The 19400-nt window shown below is 38.8% G+C and overlaps 1 protein-coding gene and 1 long non-coding RNA gene across 3 annotated transcripts; one reads left to right on the top strand and one right to left on the bottom strand.

Annotated features, from left to right (window-relative positions):
- Positions 1 to 4493: 4493 nt before the first annotated feature.
- LOC124880729 lies at positions 4494 to 6232 on the bottom strand. The gene is made up of 2 exons (XR_007041437.1): positions 5747 to 6232; positions 4494 to 5670 (listed from the first exon to the last, which is right to left on the bottom strand). It is a non-coding gene; the product is annotated as an uncharacterized LOC124880729 (long non-coding RNA).
- A 4553-nt stretch (positions 6233 to 10785) lies between these two features.
- On the top strand, positions 10786 to 17991 carry si:dkey-171c9.3 (A-kinase anchor protein 11). 2 transcript variants are annotated; one of them, XM_047386044.1, is made up of 2 exons: positions 10786 to 10865; positions 15662 to 17991. In XM_047386044.1, the coding sequence occupies exon 2, from the start codon at positions 15668 to 15670 to the stop codon at positions 16556 to 16558; it is 891 nt and encodes a 296-aa protein (XP_047242000.1). In that variant the 5' UTR covers positions 10786 to 10865; positions 15662 to 15667; the 3' UTR covers positions 16559 to 17991. The 2 variants fall into 2 exon arrangements, with proteins under 2 accessions (XP_047242000.1, XP_047241999.1); XM_047386043.1 differs by having other exon boundaries at positions 10831 to 10885.
- Positions 17992 to 19400: the final 1409 nt, after the last annotated feature.

The following is a 19400-nucleotide window of genomic DNA, read 5'->3' as shown; positions in this document are numbered from 1 at the left end:
GCCCAAACTGAGATAAGAATCAAAATAAATTGAAATAAAGTTTATACATACATAGTTTTCAGAAAATAATACACTGTTCAATTAAATTATATGATAAGAAGACTCCACAATATAAAAAAAAAATACTTAACTAATAAGAAAAATAAATTGAAATGCAATGGTTTGAGGATAATGCCTTACAACGAATGGGCACAAAGTAGAGGTACAAATTGGGGAATGAGTTGATCCTGAGATTTTTCAAATATTTATCCTTTTGTTTAAGAAATTTTTGGCTAAAAGCTAAATCTGACTTATACGTAATAGTAAAGTAAAAGGTGTTTTTTCTCATGTCATATACATTAAATTGCCAAATGTATTGGGTCAATTAATTCTGGTGTTCACATCACTTCCATGGCTGCAGGTGTGAACAGTTTGGTGTGGAGAAACTTGACTGGTCTGCACACAGTCCTGACCTCAACCTTCTTGAACACCTTTGTGATGAATTAGAGTGAAGGTTGCAATTCTGTTTTTTACATCTAACTATGAACACACTCCAAAACCCTGTGGAAGATTTCTACAGCAGTGGTTCCCAACCCTGCTCCTCAAGGCCCCCTGCCCTGCATATTTCAGGTGTATCCTTGCTGCCACACACCTGACTTAAATAACTAGATGAATCCCAGGCTGCAGCAGCACTTGATGTGACAATGGAGATAATTGCATTATCTCCATTGTCACATCAAGTGCTGCTGCACTTGATGTGACAATGGAGATAATGCAATGGAGATAATGCAATTATTTGAATCAGCTGTGCTGGAACAGAGACACATTGAAAACATGCAGGACAGGGAGCCCTAAGGACCGGGGTTGGGAACCACTGGTTTACAGAATTGATAAAGTTGCTATTGCTGGCAATGGTGGGTCTGTCAACTGGTGTAGAAGCACCTGAAGGACATCACAGGACCCCTGCTGACCAGGCAAACATTCAATCAACTTGGGTCTACACTTCATCCTGCACCACCTCGACCATCTAGGGACATACGCCAGGACTTCCGCTCAGCCTTGGTCAAAGAAAGGCTGCTTCACAGTGTTGGTACTGTATGGAATACCAACACAGGTGTGTCGCATGCAGGTAGAGAAGTCACCCCCATATACTGAGGCTAGTCATCAATGCAGCTTTCGCGGGTTCGAACACCGACCTCAGGACCTTTGCAGCACATGTCACCTCTTCCCATTTCCTGTCTGATAACTGCTAAAATAAATATGTACTGTGGCAAAAAGGATGGGGGTTTTTAATTTGGTGCAGGTCTAATGAAACGAGAAGATTTACCGTTTGAAGACAACTTGTTACATTTCCAGTCATTAATGCTATAATACATTTAAGATGTTATTTATAATGCACTTTACATCAGTTTACAGAAAGTGCTACAATTTGTGTAAAGTGTAAAAAAAAAAAAAAAGTGTAAAAACAGACAAAAAACTAAGAATTAAATAAAAAGAACAGAATCAGGAATGATTAAAATAACTACGGTTGAGGCGGTTGAGGCGCAAATGACTGTCATTACCACCGCAGTAAAACACGTGAAAACCGAACACACTTCATAATGAGGTGTAGAGATGGAGCAATGCTGCTTTTGCAGCTTGCAAACTCTATAAGTGCATCAAAGAACGTGGTGGTGGTTGATGCATTTACAGTTCAAAATCTGTGTGAGGTGTGATGCAATAAACTGTAAAAAATAAAATACAATTTGGGATATTGTTCAGCATTTGACCTTGCTGAACCGAGACAAATGAAGGGAAAACACTTTGATCCTAAAAGCACCTCCAGAGCCGCAGTAGCGTAGTTCAGATCAAAGTCCTGCTGAAAGGAACCTCCACCTATAATTCTTTTGCAGCCTCCCAACAGGTTTTCATACGGGATTTCCCAGGTTTTGGCCGCATCCATGATTCCATCAAATCAGAACAGGCCCTAGTCTCAAATTCCCCCTGCATGATGCTGCCACTGCTACGTTCCACATAATAATTGCAATAAAAAAACATCAAATGTTGTGATTGTAACGTGTAAAAATATTGAATAAAAGCCACAGTACTGGATCAAGAATTGGCTTGGATTGAAAGAAGACACTCTAGTCGGTGCATCACAAAAAAAGCAAACGTACACCAATGCATTATCTCCATTGTCACTTGATGTGACAATGGAGATAATGCAATGGAGATAATGCAATTATTTGAATCAGCTGTGCTGGAACAGAGACACATTGAAAACATGCAGGACAGGGAGCCCTAAGGACCGGGGTTGGGAACCACTGGTTTACAGAATTGATAAAGTTGCTATTGCTGGCAATGGTGGGTCTGTCAACTGGTGTAGAAGCACCTGAAGGACATCACAGGACCCCTGCTGACCAGGCAAACATTCAATCAACTTGGGTCTACACTTCATCCTGCACCACCTCGACCATCTAGGGACATACGCCAGGACTTCCGCTCAGCCTTTAACACCCTCAACCCAGACAGGGATGTGTTCTCTCCCCACTCCTCTTCACCCTCTACACAAATGGCTGCACCTCAGTGGGCCTGTCTGTGAAACCTCTGAAGTTTGCAGATGACACCACTGTCATTGCGTACAGATAGGAGGTGGAACGGCTGGTACACTAGTGTGGTCAGAACCACCTTGAACTTAACCCACTCAAGACGGTGGAGATGATGGTGGATGTGTGGACTTGTACTGATCTCAAATTATCTTCTCTTGTAAAGTCACTTTTGTATACATGTACATTTTAAAGGTATTTTTTTATTTCTTATGTTGACCAAAAAAAAATCTTCACTAAAAAGCAAATTGTACCGGAGTCAAATTCCTTGTTTGTGTGCACAAACATGGTAATAAAACTGATTCTGACTCTTATTCTCACCATCTTGATCTTGGTGAGAACATAAATTCATTTTTCAACCTTTATTGTCAAAGTTATTGCTCTATCTGCAGATATTGGTGAGTGAGCAGCTATTTTTATATAGCCATTTTCTGGCATAGAAGATCTCCACACATCACATCTGCCTTACTTAACATTTTGTTCTCTTTAAAAAAAGAGAGAGTTATGCACACGCTGCATAGATAAAGGTGCAGGACTGCAAAGGGTTTTAACAACAATAAAATAAAGACTTATTGATTTGCAAAATAGTAAAAATATTTTATTTTACTGACATCTTGTTTCCACCTGGACCTTTGTCGGGTCAGCGTTCTCTTATCATAATCCTTGAGGGTTAAGAGTGTCATTATATTCCTTATGCTTTGCTATGACCAGTTTTTACCCTAAGTTAGGTGTTTTCATAAATATTCCTTGTGCTTAGTTTTTTAGTTTATTTTGCTTGTATTCTAGTTTATTTTCTTTTAGGCTTATATTTGTCTTTTCTTTATTTCCTGCATATGTCTATTTAGTCCCAGTCCCTTCCCTCTGGACTGCCACCTTGGCAATAAAGCTCCTTCTACCCACCTGTAACTGCTAGTTACCTTGATCTCTCTCACCTGTGTCTCCATGCCTTCTTTTCTCTTTTCCCATGTATTTATGTGTGATAATCCTTTACTGGTTCCTTCCATTTACTTCATGCTCTCTAATTGTTCTGTCAAACAGCCTTTCTGTGAAGGGTCCACATTGAGTCCTTCATAGCAAATCATAACATCTCTTTTCCATTTTGAAGAGCAATTAAGATAAATAAGCCCTTTTTATCTAATCGTACTTACAACCAAAGAGGGAGGACAGTCATGCTTTACTATTTAAAATATTTTGACACAAATAAAACTAAATAATAGGCACAGGCTACCAAACAAAAATACTCAAAGTTTGCATTTTTTTTTTTTTAATCCACTGCTAGATTATGCTAGTTCAATAAAAAGTCTAAGCCTTTGAGTTTTTACACATCTTTATCACAGGTAGAGAATGCTGTGTTTCCAGAGCTGAAGGATAAAGAGAACAATTGCTGCATCAACAGTTTATGTAACAGATGGTTATAAAACTGTGGATGCCATAAACTCAGAGGGCAGGTGAAGATGGAAAGAAGAAGAAACTGGAAGCAGAGGTCCATCTCACTGCCAGGAGTTTGGATTCTTGACAGAATATCAAGAACTGAGGCCATGAATTGTTCATGTCTTATTATATGAATAGAAAAAAATCTTAGTTAAATCCAAGACCATTTTCCTTTTACCTGTAAATTATGTCATCTAAGAGTAAACCCTTAACTTACATACTTTCGTGTATCTAAGCACAGCAAAATGAAGAAAGCATTTAATTAATTGAGCTTATTCAGTTTGATGTATACTATTTTTTTGTTTACATTGCAATCTGAACAGGAGGACACTATACATTTTCTCTGCAGATCAGGTGAAATCCAAATGGGTGGGGCTTGGACGTGAAGTTCAGGGTAATGGTGGTAGCCGTTCAAGGAGAGCTACTGAAATGCCTTCGGGACGTAGAACTGCATCAATAACCAGATGTGGAATGTGCAAACCAAGGACCTACAAATCATTGCCGAGGGTTTTAGTTTGATCTGTTTATTCTGTTATGTCTTCACTGCAGCCAAAAGAAAAAAATATTGTGGTTTTATTTTTTTTACATGAAACACATCAAAAGCTAGCAAAATATGTTTAAAATATTTTTAGACAAATTTATTTCATGTGTATTTATCAACAGTAATAATGATTTACAGCTTTTGAAGAAATACACAGGTTCTATGCCAAACCTTTAAACAGGTGGGATTATCAAATCCCCTGCCTTCAGCTATACTGAGTACCAAGCTGTCACCATCATTGGCTTAGTTTCAGTAACACAGCTTTGCATACTTAGGTGTTTTACTTACATACTTAGGTAATTTCTCTGAAAAAAAAACAAAAAACAATGAAGTTAAACAGTTCCTTCAGATCAGAAAACAAGTGAAGTTTGCTGATTGTTGTGATCAGGCTAACTGTGATAAGCATCAGAAGCCAATTCCGATGCCTCTTATGTACAAAAACACTCCAGCAACTGGTTTAATTAGATACAACTGCTAGAAATACAAAATTATTACAGCACCAATCATTTTATGTGTTGCAGCCATATAGAATTTTTAGTTTACTCCCTATGTTCCCTCCTAAAGTCTGTGTCCAACACAAAAGGCTTCTCCCCCACCCTTACATATACATTTCACACAAACCATTAATATTAAACTTCTTACTGTTCATTGTTGTTATGGACAGGATTTTTTTTTTTTTTTTTTTTCCCCCCATTTCTGTTAACATTCACTTCATTACAAACAGAAAAAAAAACTGTGCAATGCCCCCGCCAAGCCACTAGTAGGCCGTTTACTGGTCTAGAAATTATATTAAATTTGAACTTAGAACGTGGGCAGGGGGAGATAATCTTGAATGTATTGGCCTGATCGTGACACTGTCCTCTACAATGTTATTTGCTTATATTGACCCCCATCTGCAAAGGATGGGTTATAATCAACTTGAGTCTCTTTTAAAAAACACTGCAATTGTCAAAAGGGACATTTTTAAAGTGTGACCTAAAAATCAACTGGACAGTAATCTGGATAGGAGAAGATTATAATGATCAGGACAGAGGACCTGAAATTTCAGCCAGAGACACAAGCCCTTGTTTAAAAAAAATAAATTAAAATTCAGGACTTGGATGCAGAAAACCACCAACCATGGACCAGGAACCACTGAGAATAGAGAAACAGGTTAGGGGCTTGAAAACGTTCCGACAAAAATACGTGAATATAACAAAATGCCACCAACCTTCTCAGAGTCCGTGTTGAGCAGGGGACAAGGGATCAGTTCCTCAGCAGGGTGATGGATTGGCAGTAGCTGGCCTAGAAAGACAGTGAGGAGCACACCGCTAAACAGATGTCTGGTTGCCGACTGAGGGATTATCCAAAACGCAACGGCCAGTGAACAGAAGCGGGGTCGAGAACAAGGGAGGCAGAAACAGGCTTCTTGTTAGAGGACTAGGCGAGGATTGGAGTCGAGGCACAGAAGGAGGATCAGACACATGGGAGCAGGCTCAGGAGGACAGATCCAGGGGCAGGGCAGGAAGCATAAGTCGAAAGGTAAACAGGGTCGCAATCCAGAAGCAAGAGATATCCGATGAGGGCTAGGCAAGACAGGAAAATCCTTGAGGCAAAAACGTGGTCAGGCAGGCAAGGACCACTGGATATCAACTCATGCAAAGGCTTTCAAAAATCTGGCACTGTCTGTCTGCCAGAGAACTGAACATAACTGCTGGTGAACAGGTGAGTGGCATGAAGCTGATTGCGCTGCAGTGCAGCAGCGAACAGGTGGAGTAGATGGGTTTGATTGCTGATAGGGAGAGCAAAGGAGGAAAACAGCTAGCCGACAGGACAGAATCATAACAGATTGAAAGAACTTGCTGATAAGTATAATTTAGCACAGGTCATATATGAGCCAACAAGAATAAATAAATGGGTCACAAACGACAATTGATTTAGTATTTACAAACAAACCTGATAGAATTCTCAAGACTTTTAATCTCCTATCGGGCCTTTCTGATCATCATTTTATTTTTGTTCAAGAAAGATTAATAGGTGGCATCCAGCCACAATTCCGAAGGCTAGATCTTACCTTTTCATCCCAAAACATCTGCAACAACATTTGAAGACTGAAGTTGAACAAAAAAAATAAAATTGGTCTAACTTATTGGAATATAAAGATGCTGAGACTTGCACTAACAACTGTATCAAAAGTGTCAATGAAATTCTAACCCAGTTCACCAAAATAGGCAAATTTAGAAAACAGAAAGACCACCTTCCATGGCTCAACAGTGATATTTTGAAAGTTATTAAAGGAAGAGACAGAGCACTTAAGAAATCTTTGAATACAGGAATGACAACTGATCAGCAGGTTTTTACATTACTTAGAAAATAAAGTGATAAAACATATACGTAAAGCTAAAGTTGTTTTCTACATTGAAATTATAAAAGAAGCAAATGGAAATGTCCATTTGCAAGTCCAATTGCAATCATGATAAATCAATCAAATACGGAATAGTGCCATCAGCATAGAAGATAGCCAGAGTTACCCCAGTATTTAAGATGGGAGACAAAACAAAACCAGAGAACTATCATCCTATACGTATTTTGCCAATCATCTTAAAAATTGCGGAGAAATGGATTGTTGTGCAGCTAAAAGAACATCTAAATAATTGTCCAACTTTCCTCAATCCTATGCAGTTTGGTTTTAGGAAACATCATTCCACAGATACTGCCACTTGTTATTTTCTAGAAAATGTAAAACACCACCTAGATCAGGGAGGCTTTGTGGGTGCTGTATTCCTTGACCTAAAACATGCTTTTGATACCATCAATCATAAAGTTCTGGTAGCTAAATTAACTAATTGAAATGTCTCTAATAGTGCCTTCTGCTGGATAAAATCATGTCTGTCTGACAGAAAACAAGCAGTTCAAATAGAAAATTCACAATCTATCTTTCTTACATGCTCAGCTGGAGTCCCACAAGGCTAATTCCTGGGACCAATTTAATTCAGCCTTTATGTTAATGATTTACCCAATGTCTGTAAAACTGTAAAAATACAATTACATGCGGATGACACAGTATTGTACATTCATGCAAAAACAAAAAGTGAAGCTGCTGCTGTTCTCCCCGGTGCCATGGCATGGTACCTGTGTTTCACTGGCCTCATGACTCCAGCCTATTTCTTAACATTAAAAAAACAGTCTGTATGTTTTTTCTCTTGGCAGCGAGCAAAGGGGGAGCAACCATCTGTTTTAGTTAATGGAGAGAGATTAGATGTGGTTGAACAATTTAAATACCTTAGAGTAGTTTTTTATTCCAATTTAAATTTCAAGCTGCATGTAAAAAGAATTTCACATATAATTAAGTAAGCAGCAAAGGCTTATATGCATGCCATGATTTTCAGCCATATCAGTTACTCTCATATTACATGGTCTCACACTTCAGAGGTTATTCTAAACCCTTAAAGTGTCTCTTCAAGAAAACACTGAACATTCTTGACAAAAAGCCTCTACAGTATCACTATTGTAACTTTTTAAGTTAATACATCTTGGTGCCTGTATGACCTCCCTACAACGCCTGGGCATGCTTCTGATGAAACGGTGGATGGTCTCCTGAGGGATCTCCTCCCAGACCTGGACTAAAGCATCCACCAACTCCTGGACAGTCTGTGGTGCAACATGACGTTGGTGGATGGAGCGAGACATGATGTCCCAGATGTGCTCAATCAGATTCAGGTCTGGGGAACGGGCGGGCCAGTCCATAGCTTCAATGTTTTTATCTTGCAGGAACAGCTGACACCCTCCAGCCACATGAGGTCTAGCATTGTCCTGCATTAGGAGGAACCCAGGACCAACCGCACCAGCATATGGTCTCACAAGGGGTCTGAGGATCTCATCTCGGTACCTAATGGTAGTCAGGCTACCTCTGGCGAGCACATGGAGGCCCATGCAGCCCTCTGAAGAAATGACACCCCACACCATTACTGACCCACTGCCAAACCAGTCATGCTGAAGGATGTTGCAGGCAGCAGATCACTCTCCACGGTGTCTCCAGACTCTGTCACGTCTGTCACATGTGCTCAGTGTGAACCTGCTTTCATCTGTGAAGAGCACAGGGCGCCAGTGGAGAATTTGCCAATCCTGGTGTTCTCTGGCAAATGCCAAGCATCCTGCACGGTGTTGGGCTGTGAGCACAACCCCCATTTGTGGACGACAGGCCCTCATACCATCCTCATGGAGTCGGTTTCTAATCGTTTGTGCAGACACATGCACATTTGTGGCCTGCTGGAATTATATTGTGTTGTTTAAGTGTTCCCTTTATTTTTTTGAGCAGTTTAGTTGTATTTTATGTTTATTGTCCTTACCTGCCTTAGGACAGCAAATGAAAGCTAGCTTTTGTGCTAATTCCGGCATATTTAAATTGATGCTTAAAGCTAATATGTTAATTTATGTACATTGTCCTAATTAAAAAAAATAAATACAAATACAAATTATCTTATTAAACTAATGTCTTTTTATGAAATCTCCCCAAAACAACTAGATTCTTATGCCTTAAGGACAAGACTTCCATTCTCATCATTTGGAGAGATTATGTTAAATAATATTTTGAAATATTAACACATATAAAGCTAAAGAAAATAAAGATAATACTAGATTATATTATATAGAATCTTAGAAAATATTTTGTTCCTAAATGTACACATTTCTACAATTGCGCTGCTCAAGGTGGCAGCAGGTTGGAGTGGCTCTGTTTCACTGTGCAAAGCAGGATTCTTCATCAAATAAAGAACATTATGGAGAATCCTGAGCATCCTCCTCATGAGACTGTCCTACAAGAACAGAATGTCTTCAGTCAGAGGCTTCTTCAGATCTGCTGTGAGACAGACCGCTACAGGAGATCCTTCCTGCCATCAGCATCTACAACGGCTCTTTGAAGAAAGCTACATAATATGAGCTACAACAACTTTAATCTCCCTTTGAGAAGAATAAAGTATTTTTAAATTGAAATGAATATTAGCTGAAGCAACATTTTCTGCTGATTAGTTTTTTTTTTGTATTGCAATGTGTTTTGAATACTTCTTAGGTCATTCCTGTTTACCAAACTGCACAACTGCTGTTTTAAGAAATACTTACTGATGCTTACTTCTCTGTTATACATATGCAGAGGTTACCTTGTAAATTTGTTCCTCTTATCTGCTCACGTCAGTGTCTCATATTTTACAGACCGATAACCTAAGACTCTTGAAAATACACAGGACTGATAGCTATCAAAAAAGTTGTTGATATTTCTAACTTCACTATGTAGACTGGATGTGTGGACACTTATTGATAACACAGAAAATGAGGGATTGAGCACCCTGTGGCTAAGAATGTGTGAAAGTGAAGAGGATGGATTTCTCCTAGACTACCACATGTTGTCCCTTTGTTCAAAACTCATGGAGGCCTTTGGGAGGAATTTGAGTCGTTTTCACTTTTATTACTTTTTGTGTCCTTTGTCAATACAAAATGTTTGCTGACATGCACAGACACCATTATTTGACTTAGTCTATCAACTATATCTGTAGCATTAGCTTGAAAGAACCCTTTAGAGCCAAGTGATATATTGTAAAAACTATAGACAAACTCATAGGCGCTTGACATAACTCCTCGTGTCCGTACATGAGCCACTTCTACCTTGTGAACGAGCCCCTAGCCACATTGAACTCACTGATTTACTATTTTTACTACCTCTTGGAGTGCAATAATGCACATATGCTGAAAAGAAGAAAATAACTAAATGGAAAAAAATAAGTGTCAGAAATAAAAAGTGTACTTTTTATTTTTACTTTATGTCCAAGCTACAGCATCTAGAAAACATTTCTTACTTTATCCTCCTCATTTAACAGATGATTTTGCTATTGATGCTGTAGACCTTGCTTTCACTACTTTCTTCACAGGTTGCCATCGTGTTATGCTTGTATGGCAGAATTAGGTGGCTGACACATTATGTCATCACTCTTGGCAACTTTGAACTGCATACATGATTTCATTGTTTTACACTTTTTTACATATCTCTCAACTTCAAATATGGAAATGAACATAGACCCATACAGTCCAAGCCTGAACACAATTGAAATAAAATAAGTTCTAAAATATACATGCTGTCTCAACCTCAACAAATTAAAAAGAAACATAAACGGAAACCACCAACAGTACAATACTATGCTCTGTCACTTCCTATTTTTTCAGTGCTGTAAAATTTTTAAACAGACTCCTCCCAGACACAAATCCACTTATAGAAACATACAGGAAGTGAGCGAAGCTTGTAAACCTTTTCCCATGTAACCCATTTACACTGAAGACACTGTTCACCAAGCGTCAATGCGGTAGGTTTGCCTATATGCAGGTACTTCAGGCTGCTTGTTGTTTCAAGTGTCTTGATTTTTCTGTTTAATGCTTCATTTATGTAACTTATCTAAAAGTTGGTTCTCAGGATTCTTTCTGTACTTTGCAAGCCACAACTTTATATCAGTCTTTATGCCTTTTATTTGCCATCCCTTATAAATCGGGTGTAGTGTGATCTACCTCTTTGTCTCCATTTTGAGAGCAGGCAGAGATCAACTGATCAGACAGCAGGAAATCAGTTCAGGACATAATTAAAATGTTGGAAATGTGTTTGTTTCAGATGACTCATTTTTTAAATAATAACTCTGTCTCTGGGGATACTTATACAGATGGGAAGAGGAACGGTTTCTTGTTTTGTCTTAGATTGCCATAAAAGACAGTTTCTTAAGTATACAGCACAATTTAGACACTGTAGGTAGATGGTTGCAACACTAGACCAGCTGTTATCTGTGCTAAGTTCAGTTTAAGTGTATTGCAACAATGCACAAACTGTAGTTTTATTTAAAAGGTAACTTTAAAGCACCCTTAAAGCAGCAGTAGGTAACTTTGGTGAAAAATATTTTTTACATATTTGTTAAAAGTTTAACTATATCCTGACAGTATTATATGAGACAGATTAAATATATTGTCTAGTTTGCATATTTATGTGTCTTCAAACAGTTTAAGTTTCCAAAACGTAGTCGTTCAGCTCATGTCTATAAAACTGTTATTGCTAGACTTATATCTAGATTTAGCCGAAGCACGTGGCCTGCTGATGTCCAAAAAACAATAAATCACCATTCCTAAGGGAAATATGACAGTAACAAAGACTACTAACCTGACATGAAATGTCTCATACAGTGTCTTGATAATTCCTCTGTTTACTCATCCTGATTTGTAATTAGGAGCGGTAAATGATTAAATGTTTAATCTCGCCTGGTTGCCTCTTATTGCCACAGTTTAGAACAGAAAGGTAATTCTGCGTCACTAAAGTAGCGTTTTGTCATCGCTATGTTCTGTATTTCCTTCAGGGTTTTGGACAAAGAGATAGCTGATGGACTTCAGTAAAAAGCATATAACATTAGTTTAAGCTAGTTTGTAAATTTGGCCAGTTTCTGTCATGTGATTATGTTTCTGTATGATTTTAGGGGCCCCACTTTTCGTGAATTTACTCTATTCATCTAATTACATAGTAATTGATAAAAAAATTGGCAAGGCTGTTTATCCTTTGGGGAAGCAAACCTAAATTTTCTTGTGCGCCAGAACTGAGGATTTAAATGAGAACGTCCATGCCTGTGGCTTTTCCACTTAGAGACCAGTACACAATCTTCCATTAAAATCAGTGTGTCATTTCTATTCTAACACTTTTTTTTAAATAAACAAAACATAAAATAGGTAGTTAGAGCTTTACTGCCCTCAGGTCAAGCTATAAAATGTGTAAAAAACCTGACAGAAATGACAAAGAAAGAACAATAAGCAGACTGTGGAACTCTATCACACTTTTATGAGTTCACGTGGTATTTATTTATTTGTTTGAAATATATCTCAGAACTGCGCAACACTTGATTTGGAATTAAAAAACATGCATGTTTATACCATGCAAAATCTGCCTTCTGTTTTCCAGCTTGGAAGTATTATTTCCCAACCAAACTCTTTAAAATTGATAGAGCTTAGTAAAGTGACAGGTTGCTGCTGTCATCAAGGCCACGGTAGCAATTTGAGCCGATGCAATTCTGAACTGAATTTCCTGCCTGTCACATCCGGGACTGGCTGACAGCTCATATGGTGACAGGCTGTGGTTGAGGCCCTTATCTTACTTTCCATCTTAGGCTTCAGAGGGGGACTTCCTTTTCTTTCTGTTTCTCTATTCTTTATCTTGCTTTGCAAGATTCCTGACCAAATTCTCTCTTTTGAAGTTTCTTGAAGCTGTCTTTCAATTCAGAGCTTATCCATTTTTTTCTTCTTGAACGTGAAGCAGGCAAACAATGTAGAACTATTTATAAAACGGAGACTGAAGAGAACTGCGGCACCATTTATGGGCAGCATTTTTATCCTGCCAAGCTTTCATTGAACTTTTTTCATAAGAAATATTGTAACCAAACCATCTAAATAGTTTTAAAATTTGTTTTTCTGTGTCCTCTGCAAAAATAAAAACTCCAGGATGTTTATTTGCTTATATAGTCCTGCGCAAAAGCTGAACTTGAACCTTTTCACATTTTGTCAAGATACAATCACAAACGTCATTGCATTTTAATGGGGTTTCAACAAGTGTGGTTACTATTCATATATAACCCCCTTTACTCAGATACCCCAAAATAAAATGCAGCACAACAAACTGCATTAGGAGGACGCATTGGTCTACCTGCATGTAATTTAAAAATTTAGCTTACGTGGCATCATTAACACTATTAGTTTTCTGCTGCACAACCTGGCACTTATGGAAAGAAAGCCATAACTGTCATTAAATGAACTGGTCGGATGAGACCAAAATTAAACATTTGGCCTACATGTAAAACTAAGATGACACATCATCCTGAACACACCATCTCTGTCAAAAATGGAGGTGGCAGCATCATACTGTGTGGATGCTTTTCTTCAGCAAGGACATAGAAATTTTTTGGGGTTGATGGGTGGAGCTAAGACAGAGTAATTGCAGAAGGAAACCTGTTAAAGGCTGAAATGACTTCAGACTGGAGCAGAGGTTCACCTCCCACAGGGCAATGATCCTAAACATGCAGCCAGAACTACAATACAGGTCCTTCTCAAAATATTAGCATATTGTGATAAAGTTCATTATTTTCCATAATGTCATGATGAAAATTTAACATTCATATATTTTAGATTCATTGCACACTAACTGAAATATTTCAGGTCTTTTATTGTCTTAATACGGATGATTGTGGCATACAGCTCATGAAAACCCAAAATTCCTATCTCACAAAATTAGCATATCATTAAAAGGGTCTCTAAACGAGCTATGAACCTAATCATCTGAATCAACGAGTTAACTCTAAACACCTGCAAAAGATTCCTGAGGCCTTTAAAACTCCCAGCCTGGTTCATCACTCAAAACCCCAATCATGGGTAAGACTGCCGACCTGACTGCTGTCCAGAAGGCCACTATTGACACCCTCAAGCAAGAGGGTAAGACACAGAAAGAAATTTCTGAACGAATAGGCTGTTCCCAGAGTGCTGTATCAAGGCACCTCAGTGGGAAGGAAAAAGTGTGGCAGAAAACGCTGCACAACGAGAAGAGGTGACCAGACCCTGAGGAAGATTGTGGAGAAGGGCCGATTCCAGACCTTGGGGGACCTGCGGAAGCAGTGGACTGAGTCTGGAGTAGAAACATCCAGAGCCACCATGCACAGGCGTGTGCAGGAAATGGGCTACAGGTGCCGCATTCCCCAGGTCAAGCCACTTTTGAACCAAAAACAGCGGCAGAAGCGCCTGACCTGGGCTACAGAGAAGCAGCACTGGACTGTTGCTCAGTGGTCCAAAGTACTTTTTTCGGATGAATGCAAATTCTGCATGTCATTCGGAAATCAAGGTGCCATAGTCTGGAGGAAGACTGGGGAGAAGGAAATGCCAAAATGCCAGAAGTCCAGTGTCAAGTACCCACAGTCAGTGATGGTCTGGGGTGCCGTGTCAGCTGCTGGTGTTGGTCCACTGTGTTTTATCAAGGGCAGGGTCAATGCAGCTAGCTATCAGGAGATTTTGGAGCATTTCATGCTTCCATCTGCTGAAAATCTTTATGGAGATGAAGATTTCATTTTTCAGCACGACCTGGCACCTGCTCACAGTGCCAAAACCACTGGTAAATGGTTTACTGACCATGGTATCACTGTGCTCAATTGGCCTGCCAACTCTCCTGACCTGAACCCCATAGAAAATCTGTGGGATATTGTGAAGAGAACGTTGAGAGACTCAAGACCCAACACTCTGGATGAGCTAAAGGCCGCTATCGAAGCATCCTGGGCCTCCATAAGACCTCAGCAGTGCCACAGGCTGATTGCCTCCATGCCACGCCGCATTGAAGCAGTCATTTCTGCCATAGGATTCCCGACCAAGTATTGAGTGCATAACTGTACATGATTATTTGAAGGTTGACGTTTTTTGTATTAAAAACACTTTTCTTTTATTGGTTGGATGAAATATGCAAATTTTGTGAGATAGGTATTTTGGGTTTTCATGAGCTGTATGCCACAATCATCCGTATTAAGACAATAAAAGACCTGAAATATTTCAGTTAGTGTGCAATGAATCTAAAATATATGAATGTTAAATTTTCATCATGACATTATGGAAAATAATTAACTTTATCACAATATGCTAATATTTTGAGAAGGACCTGTAGAATGGCCCGGTCAAAGTTCAGACCAAATTCCGATTGAGAACTTTAGCAAAAATTGAAAACTGATGCTCAGAGATGTTCTTCATTAATTCTAATTGTGCCTTTTTGCAGAAAATAATGCATGTAAAAGATAGTATGTATAGTATTTAAATGTGCAAAACTGATGGAAAGAAATATAAAAGACTAACTGAAGCTAAGAGTGATCAAATAAAGTATCGACTCATAAGGGGCCCAACAAAAATGTACAAATATTTTTTCTTTGTAAAAAAAACAACTACTTTTAAAACCATTTTTGCCTTCCACTTGAGACTTATGCATTTTTTTGTGTTGACCTATCACTCATAATCACATTGGAATGTGTGAATGTAATGTGAAAAAATTAGAAAAACGTCAAGAGACATGAACACTTTAGCAAGGCACTGTAGCTCATTGTCATTATCTTTACAGGATTCAATGTTGACTCCAAGCTCAGACTCAAGGCGGCCAGAGCCCATTCCTGAAAACATTGGCAACATATGCCAGCAAACAAATGCCAACTCTCTGGAGGAGTTTGCCCAAAACCTGGCAAAGAACATATTCCAGTCATCTCTAATGCAAATGGAAACGTTGGACCCTGAGGTATTGCAGCCTAATCAAACACCAAAGATGTTAGCTGAGGAATTGGCATCAGCAATAATTGAGATTGCTCTGAAAGAAGTTTGCATACCTCAACATACAGAGGGTCTTACATCAGATGAGCAAAAGAATAGTAAAGAAGAGGCTCAAAATGGACCATCTGTGGATACATCTGGAGAAGAACAGGACCTGTTGGACATAGAGATGGGTTCATTTAGGGAAATACAGACTCACAGAAACCCTCAGTCCAACTATCCACCTCTGTACCGGTCAGGCCTTCCCGCTGTAGGTTCCCTTGACTACCCAGATGCTCCTCCAACCACCCCTCTCATCCCTGAGCTCGAGAGGAGCAGGCACAGTTTTGCTCGTAAGCTCAAAGGGGGGCTGGCAAAAGTCTTCCTGCCTTCTCCTCCTCCACCAACTCCAAAAGAAAAGGAAGACAGTTCAGGTGATGTAATCAGTGACCCTCGGGTGGAATTGATGGAGCATCTGATGCATTCCCTGTCTACAAATGACCTGGCAAGAGATCACTTAGAAGCACATGGAGCCGCTGTGGAGGTGTTTGCAGAGGTTCTGTCATGTGATATATTACACTGGGTCTTGAGTGTAAAAAAAGAGAAACAGATATCAGATGAAAACGATCTTCATCTGCTAGCCCATCAACTGGCTGAAACAATCATCACCTCCTCCCTAGAAAAAGCTAAATGCGGCCCCATATCTGAGGAGTGATCTGTTCAGGATTTTTAGAAGTGAGGATTTATCAAAATGTTTTGAGCAGATGATATCTTATTTCCAGGAGATAACCCTTTTGGTATCTACATTTAGTAAAAATTCCAAATGCTAAAGTGAGAGGGACAAAGACCAATGCAGACTTCTTCCACTCTTAAAACATTTCCAGTGACATAAATGCTTATGTGAAACTTTTCACAATCATTATGTTTGCAGTAGGTTGGAGGCAGTATGCCACCAATGTTCTTTCTTTGTGAAGCCCATAGTGAGGATGGAACATGTGACTTTCTGGTCAGAGTTACCATCTCATATAAAAGAGATGTAAAAAGCAGAAATCTTCTAGTTGTGTAGGTGAAGCATGATGCATTAAGTTTCACACAGACTTTTTACCTCAACCAGAAAAGCTTCAAATCTTTTTTGGTATGTTTGGTACGATCTTTGGTGACACATTGTCTCGTACCTTAATTTCCTGTGTAACAATCATCAGTTTTGGTGTAAACAACTTCCCACTGTAAAAACAACAGTTCAAAGGTTACAAAACTGAATTTACAAAAATTGCTACAACATTTTCGAGACTGGAGTTGTTTTAAGATAATAGACGTCTGTTAGAGAAATGTTCTGACATGTTTCCAGTTTGAGGCCAAACAGGATTAAATGTATGGATACATGACTGTACTTTATTTTATCTAAAAATACATAATTTTCCTCATTTGAAACAGTGCAAGTTTAGCTTGCTTTTTGTATGTAAATAAAAGGTGTTTGCTTTGTTTTATGTTTCTTTCACTGAACAGTTTTATATTGTTTTTTTTTTCATAAGAAAAGGTAGAGCTGGATGTAATGCATCTGAGAAATACTTATTTCACTCTGCATGGTTGTGTTGGATATGGCTGGTTGCTCTCATTGCAATCTGGCTTTGTATGCACTGTATCACCAAAAGTGCCGACATCCTTGTATTTATATAAAAAATATTTTTATGACTTTATGAGTATTCTTACTAGATGGGCTTTAATAATGAGTTTGGTGCACCTTTTGCAGCTATAACAACTTTAGCTCTTTTGTAAGGGCTGTAAACCAAGAGACTGATGTTATTGTCATTGCCTATAGGGCCTCTACATTTTCAGTCCTGAGGTGAAGAAACATTATTAATATGCAGCTAGCCTGGAATCAGAGGCAAAATATCTTAAATCTCCCAGAGCTGGTCTCTCCAAACACTTTAAGGAGTTTGAAATAAGTACATCTCATTGTAGATTTTTTAAAACTTGTTTTTGAAATGTTGTGCATACATGTATTGCATGTGTTATTGTTTAAACTTCTGTCTAAAGCTGATTCTGTGCTGCTGTCTTGGCAAGGAACCTTTTGTAAAAGAGATTTCTAATCTCAATGAGTATTTCCAGGTTAAATAAAGCTGAAATTAATTGGAAAAGTAAAAATGAGCGAGGTGTGGAGGTGTATTTATGGAAATATTTGACCAATCTTGTCCACCGATGTTGGACAAGATTGGCAAGGCTCGCAATCTCCTCTCATATTGATCCCAAAGGTGTTCTGTTAACTCGTGAAGTCAAAATGTCTTTGTATGCTTTAACATTAAGAGTTCCTATCATTGATGTTAGGGGACAAGCCTAACCCCTGAAAAACAACCCTACATCATGATACCCCCTCCACCAGGCTATACACTTAGCAGGATGCAGTCAGGAAGTAACATTGTCCTTCTTTCAGCATGCACTGTCTACGCTCTGTGGTTTTACATGACCTACTTCTCTGACTGAGCTGCTGTTGGTCCTGTTTGCTTTAACTTTATCATAATACCACCAACAGTTGACTGTGGAACGTTTGAGAAATTTTACAAATGGATGGATTGCACAGTACCACACTGGAGCGCACCATGCTTATGAGAGCAACCTATTATTTTACAAATGTTTGTAGAAGCAGGTAGGTGCTTGATTTTATACACCTGTGGTAGTGGAAGTGTCTGGAACATTTGAATCAAATGATTTGGAGGGGTTACCCAATGCCTATGGACAATATTGTGTTCATCATACCAGGGCTAAACCCAAGGTATTTAGAGGATGCCTTGCTTGTTAGGAGGAAACCTTTACTGAAACTTTAAAGAGTAGTTTCCAAAAAAACAAATTCTTGTTCCCCTTAGACTTTTCCTGATCTGTCGCTAGTTAAAGAAAGTGTGAAAAGACTCAACTTGGGTTAAAGAAAACAGATATCTGAGCCAAGAGCACAGAGACTTTTGTTTGTTCTTTTATGTTCACACTTAAACACATAAACACACATGCAGATGTGCAAATAATTTGGGGTATTTTCTTTTACCCCAAACACAGATGGGTTGAGTTACGAGGTGTGTGTGCAAATCTGCCAGTCACAGACAACTAAACATGTACAGGATAAAGGCCAATCAACAAGTCTAACTACAAACTGGTAGTGTGATAGGATTAAATAGTTATGTTCAAAGAAGATATAATACCATGAAATCTTACCCAAACTTTCATGGATTCAAGAAAATTGAAAACTACTGATTCTGTTGATCCTACTTCTTATTCTATACCACTAGTTGTGGCTTAAGGGTTTTGTTTGAACAGCTGTTGAATATATTGCTTCGAAATTCAGGGGCTAAACTGGTGGTAGCATGCTGGTTCAGGTGCTTCTGAGATTACAAAATCTAGTGATACAAAGTCTGGAAACGTGTAAGTGTCTAATATGTCCGACCATTAAACACAGCGAAAGAGAGTCACCCGTGCTGCTTGTCTTGGCCGCCTTGGCAGGAATCGGTAGGAGGAGGGTATTTCCTTTCTGAATCTGAAAATGTATCACGATAATAAATGTGATCCCCCAT

Source organism: Girardinichthys multiradiatus, chromosome 14, assembly GCF_021462225.1.
Source record: "Girardinichthys multiradiatus isolate DD_20200921_A chromosome 14, DD_fGirMul_XY1, whole genome shotgun sequence".
Taxonomy (NCBI): domain Eukaryota; kingdom Metazoa; phylum Chordata; class Actinopteri; order Cyprinodontiformes; family Goodeidae; genus Girardinichthys; species Girardinichthys multiradiatus.
This window is presented reverse-complemented; position numbering and strand designations above follow the sequence as displayed.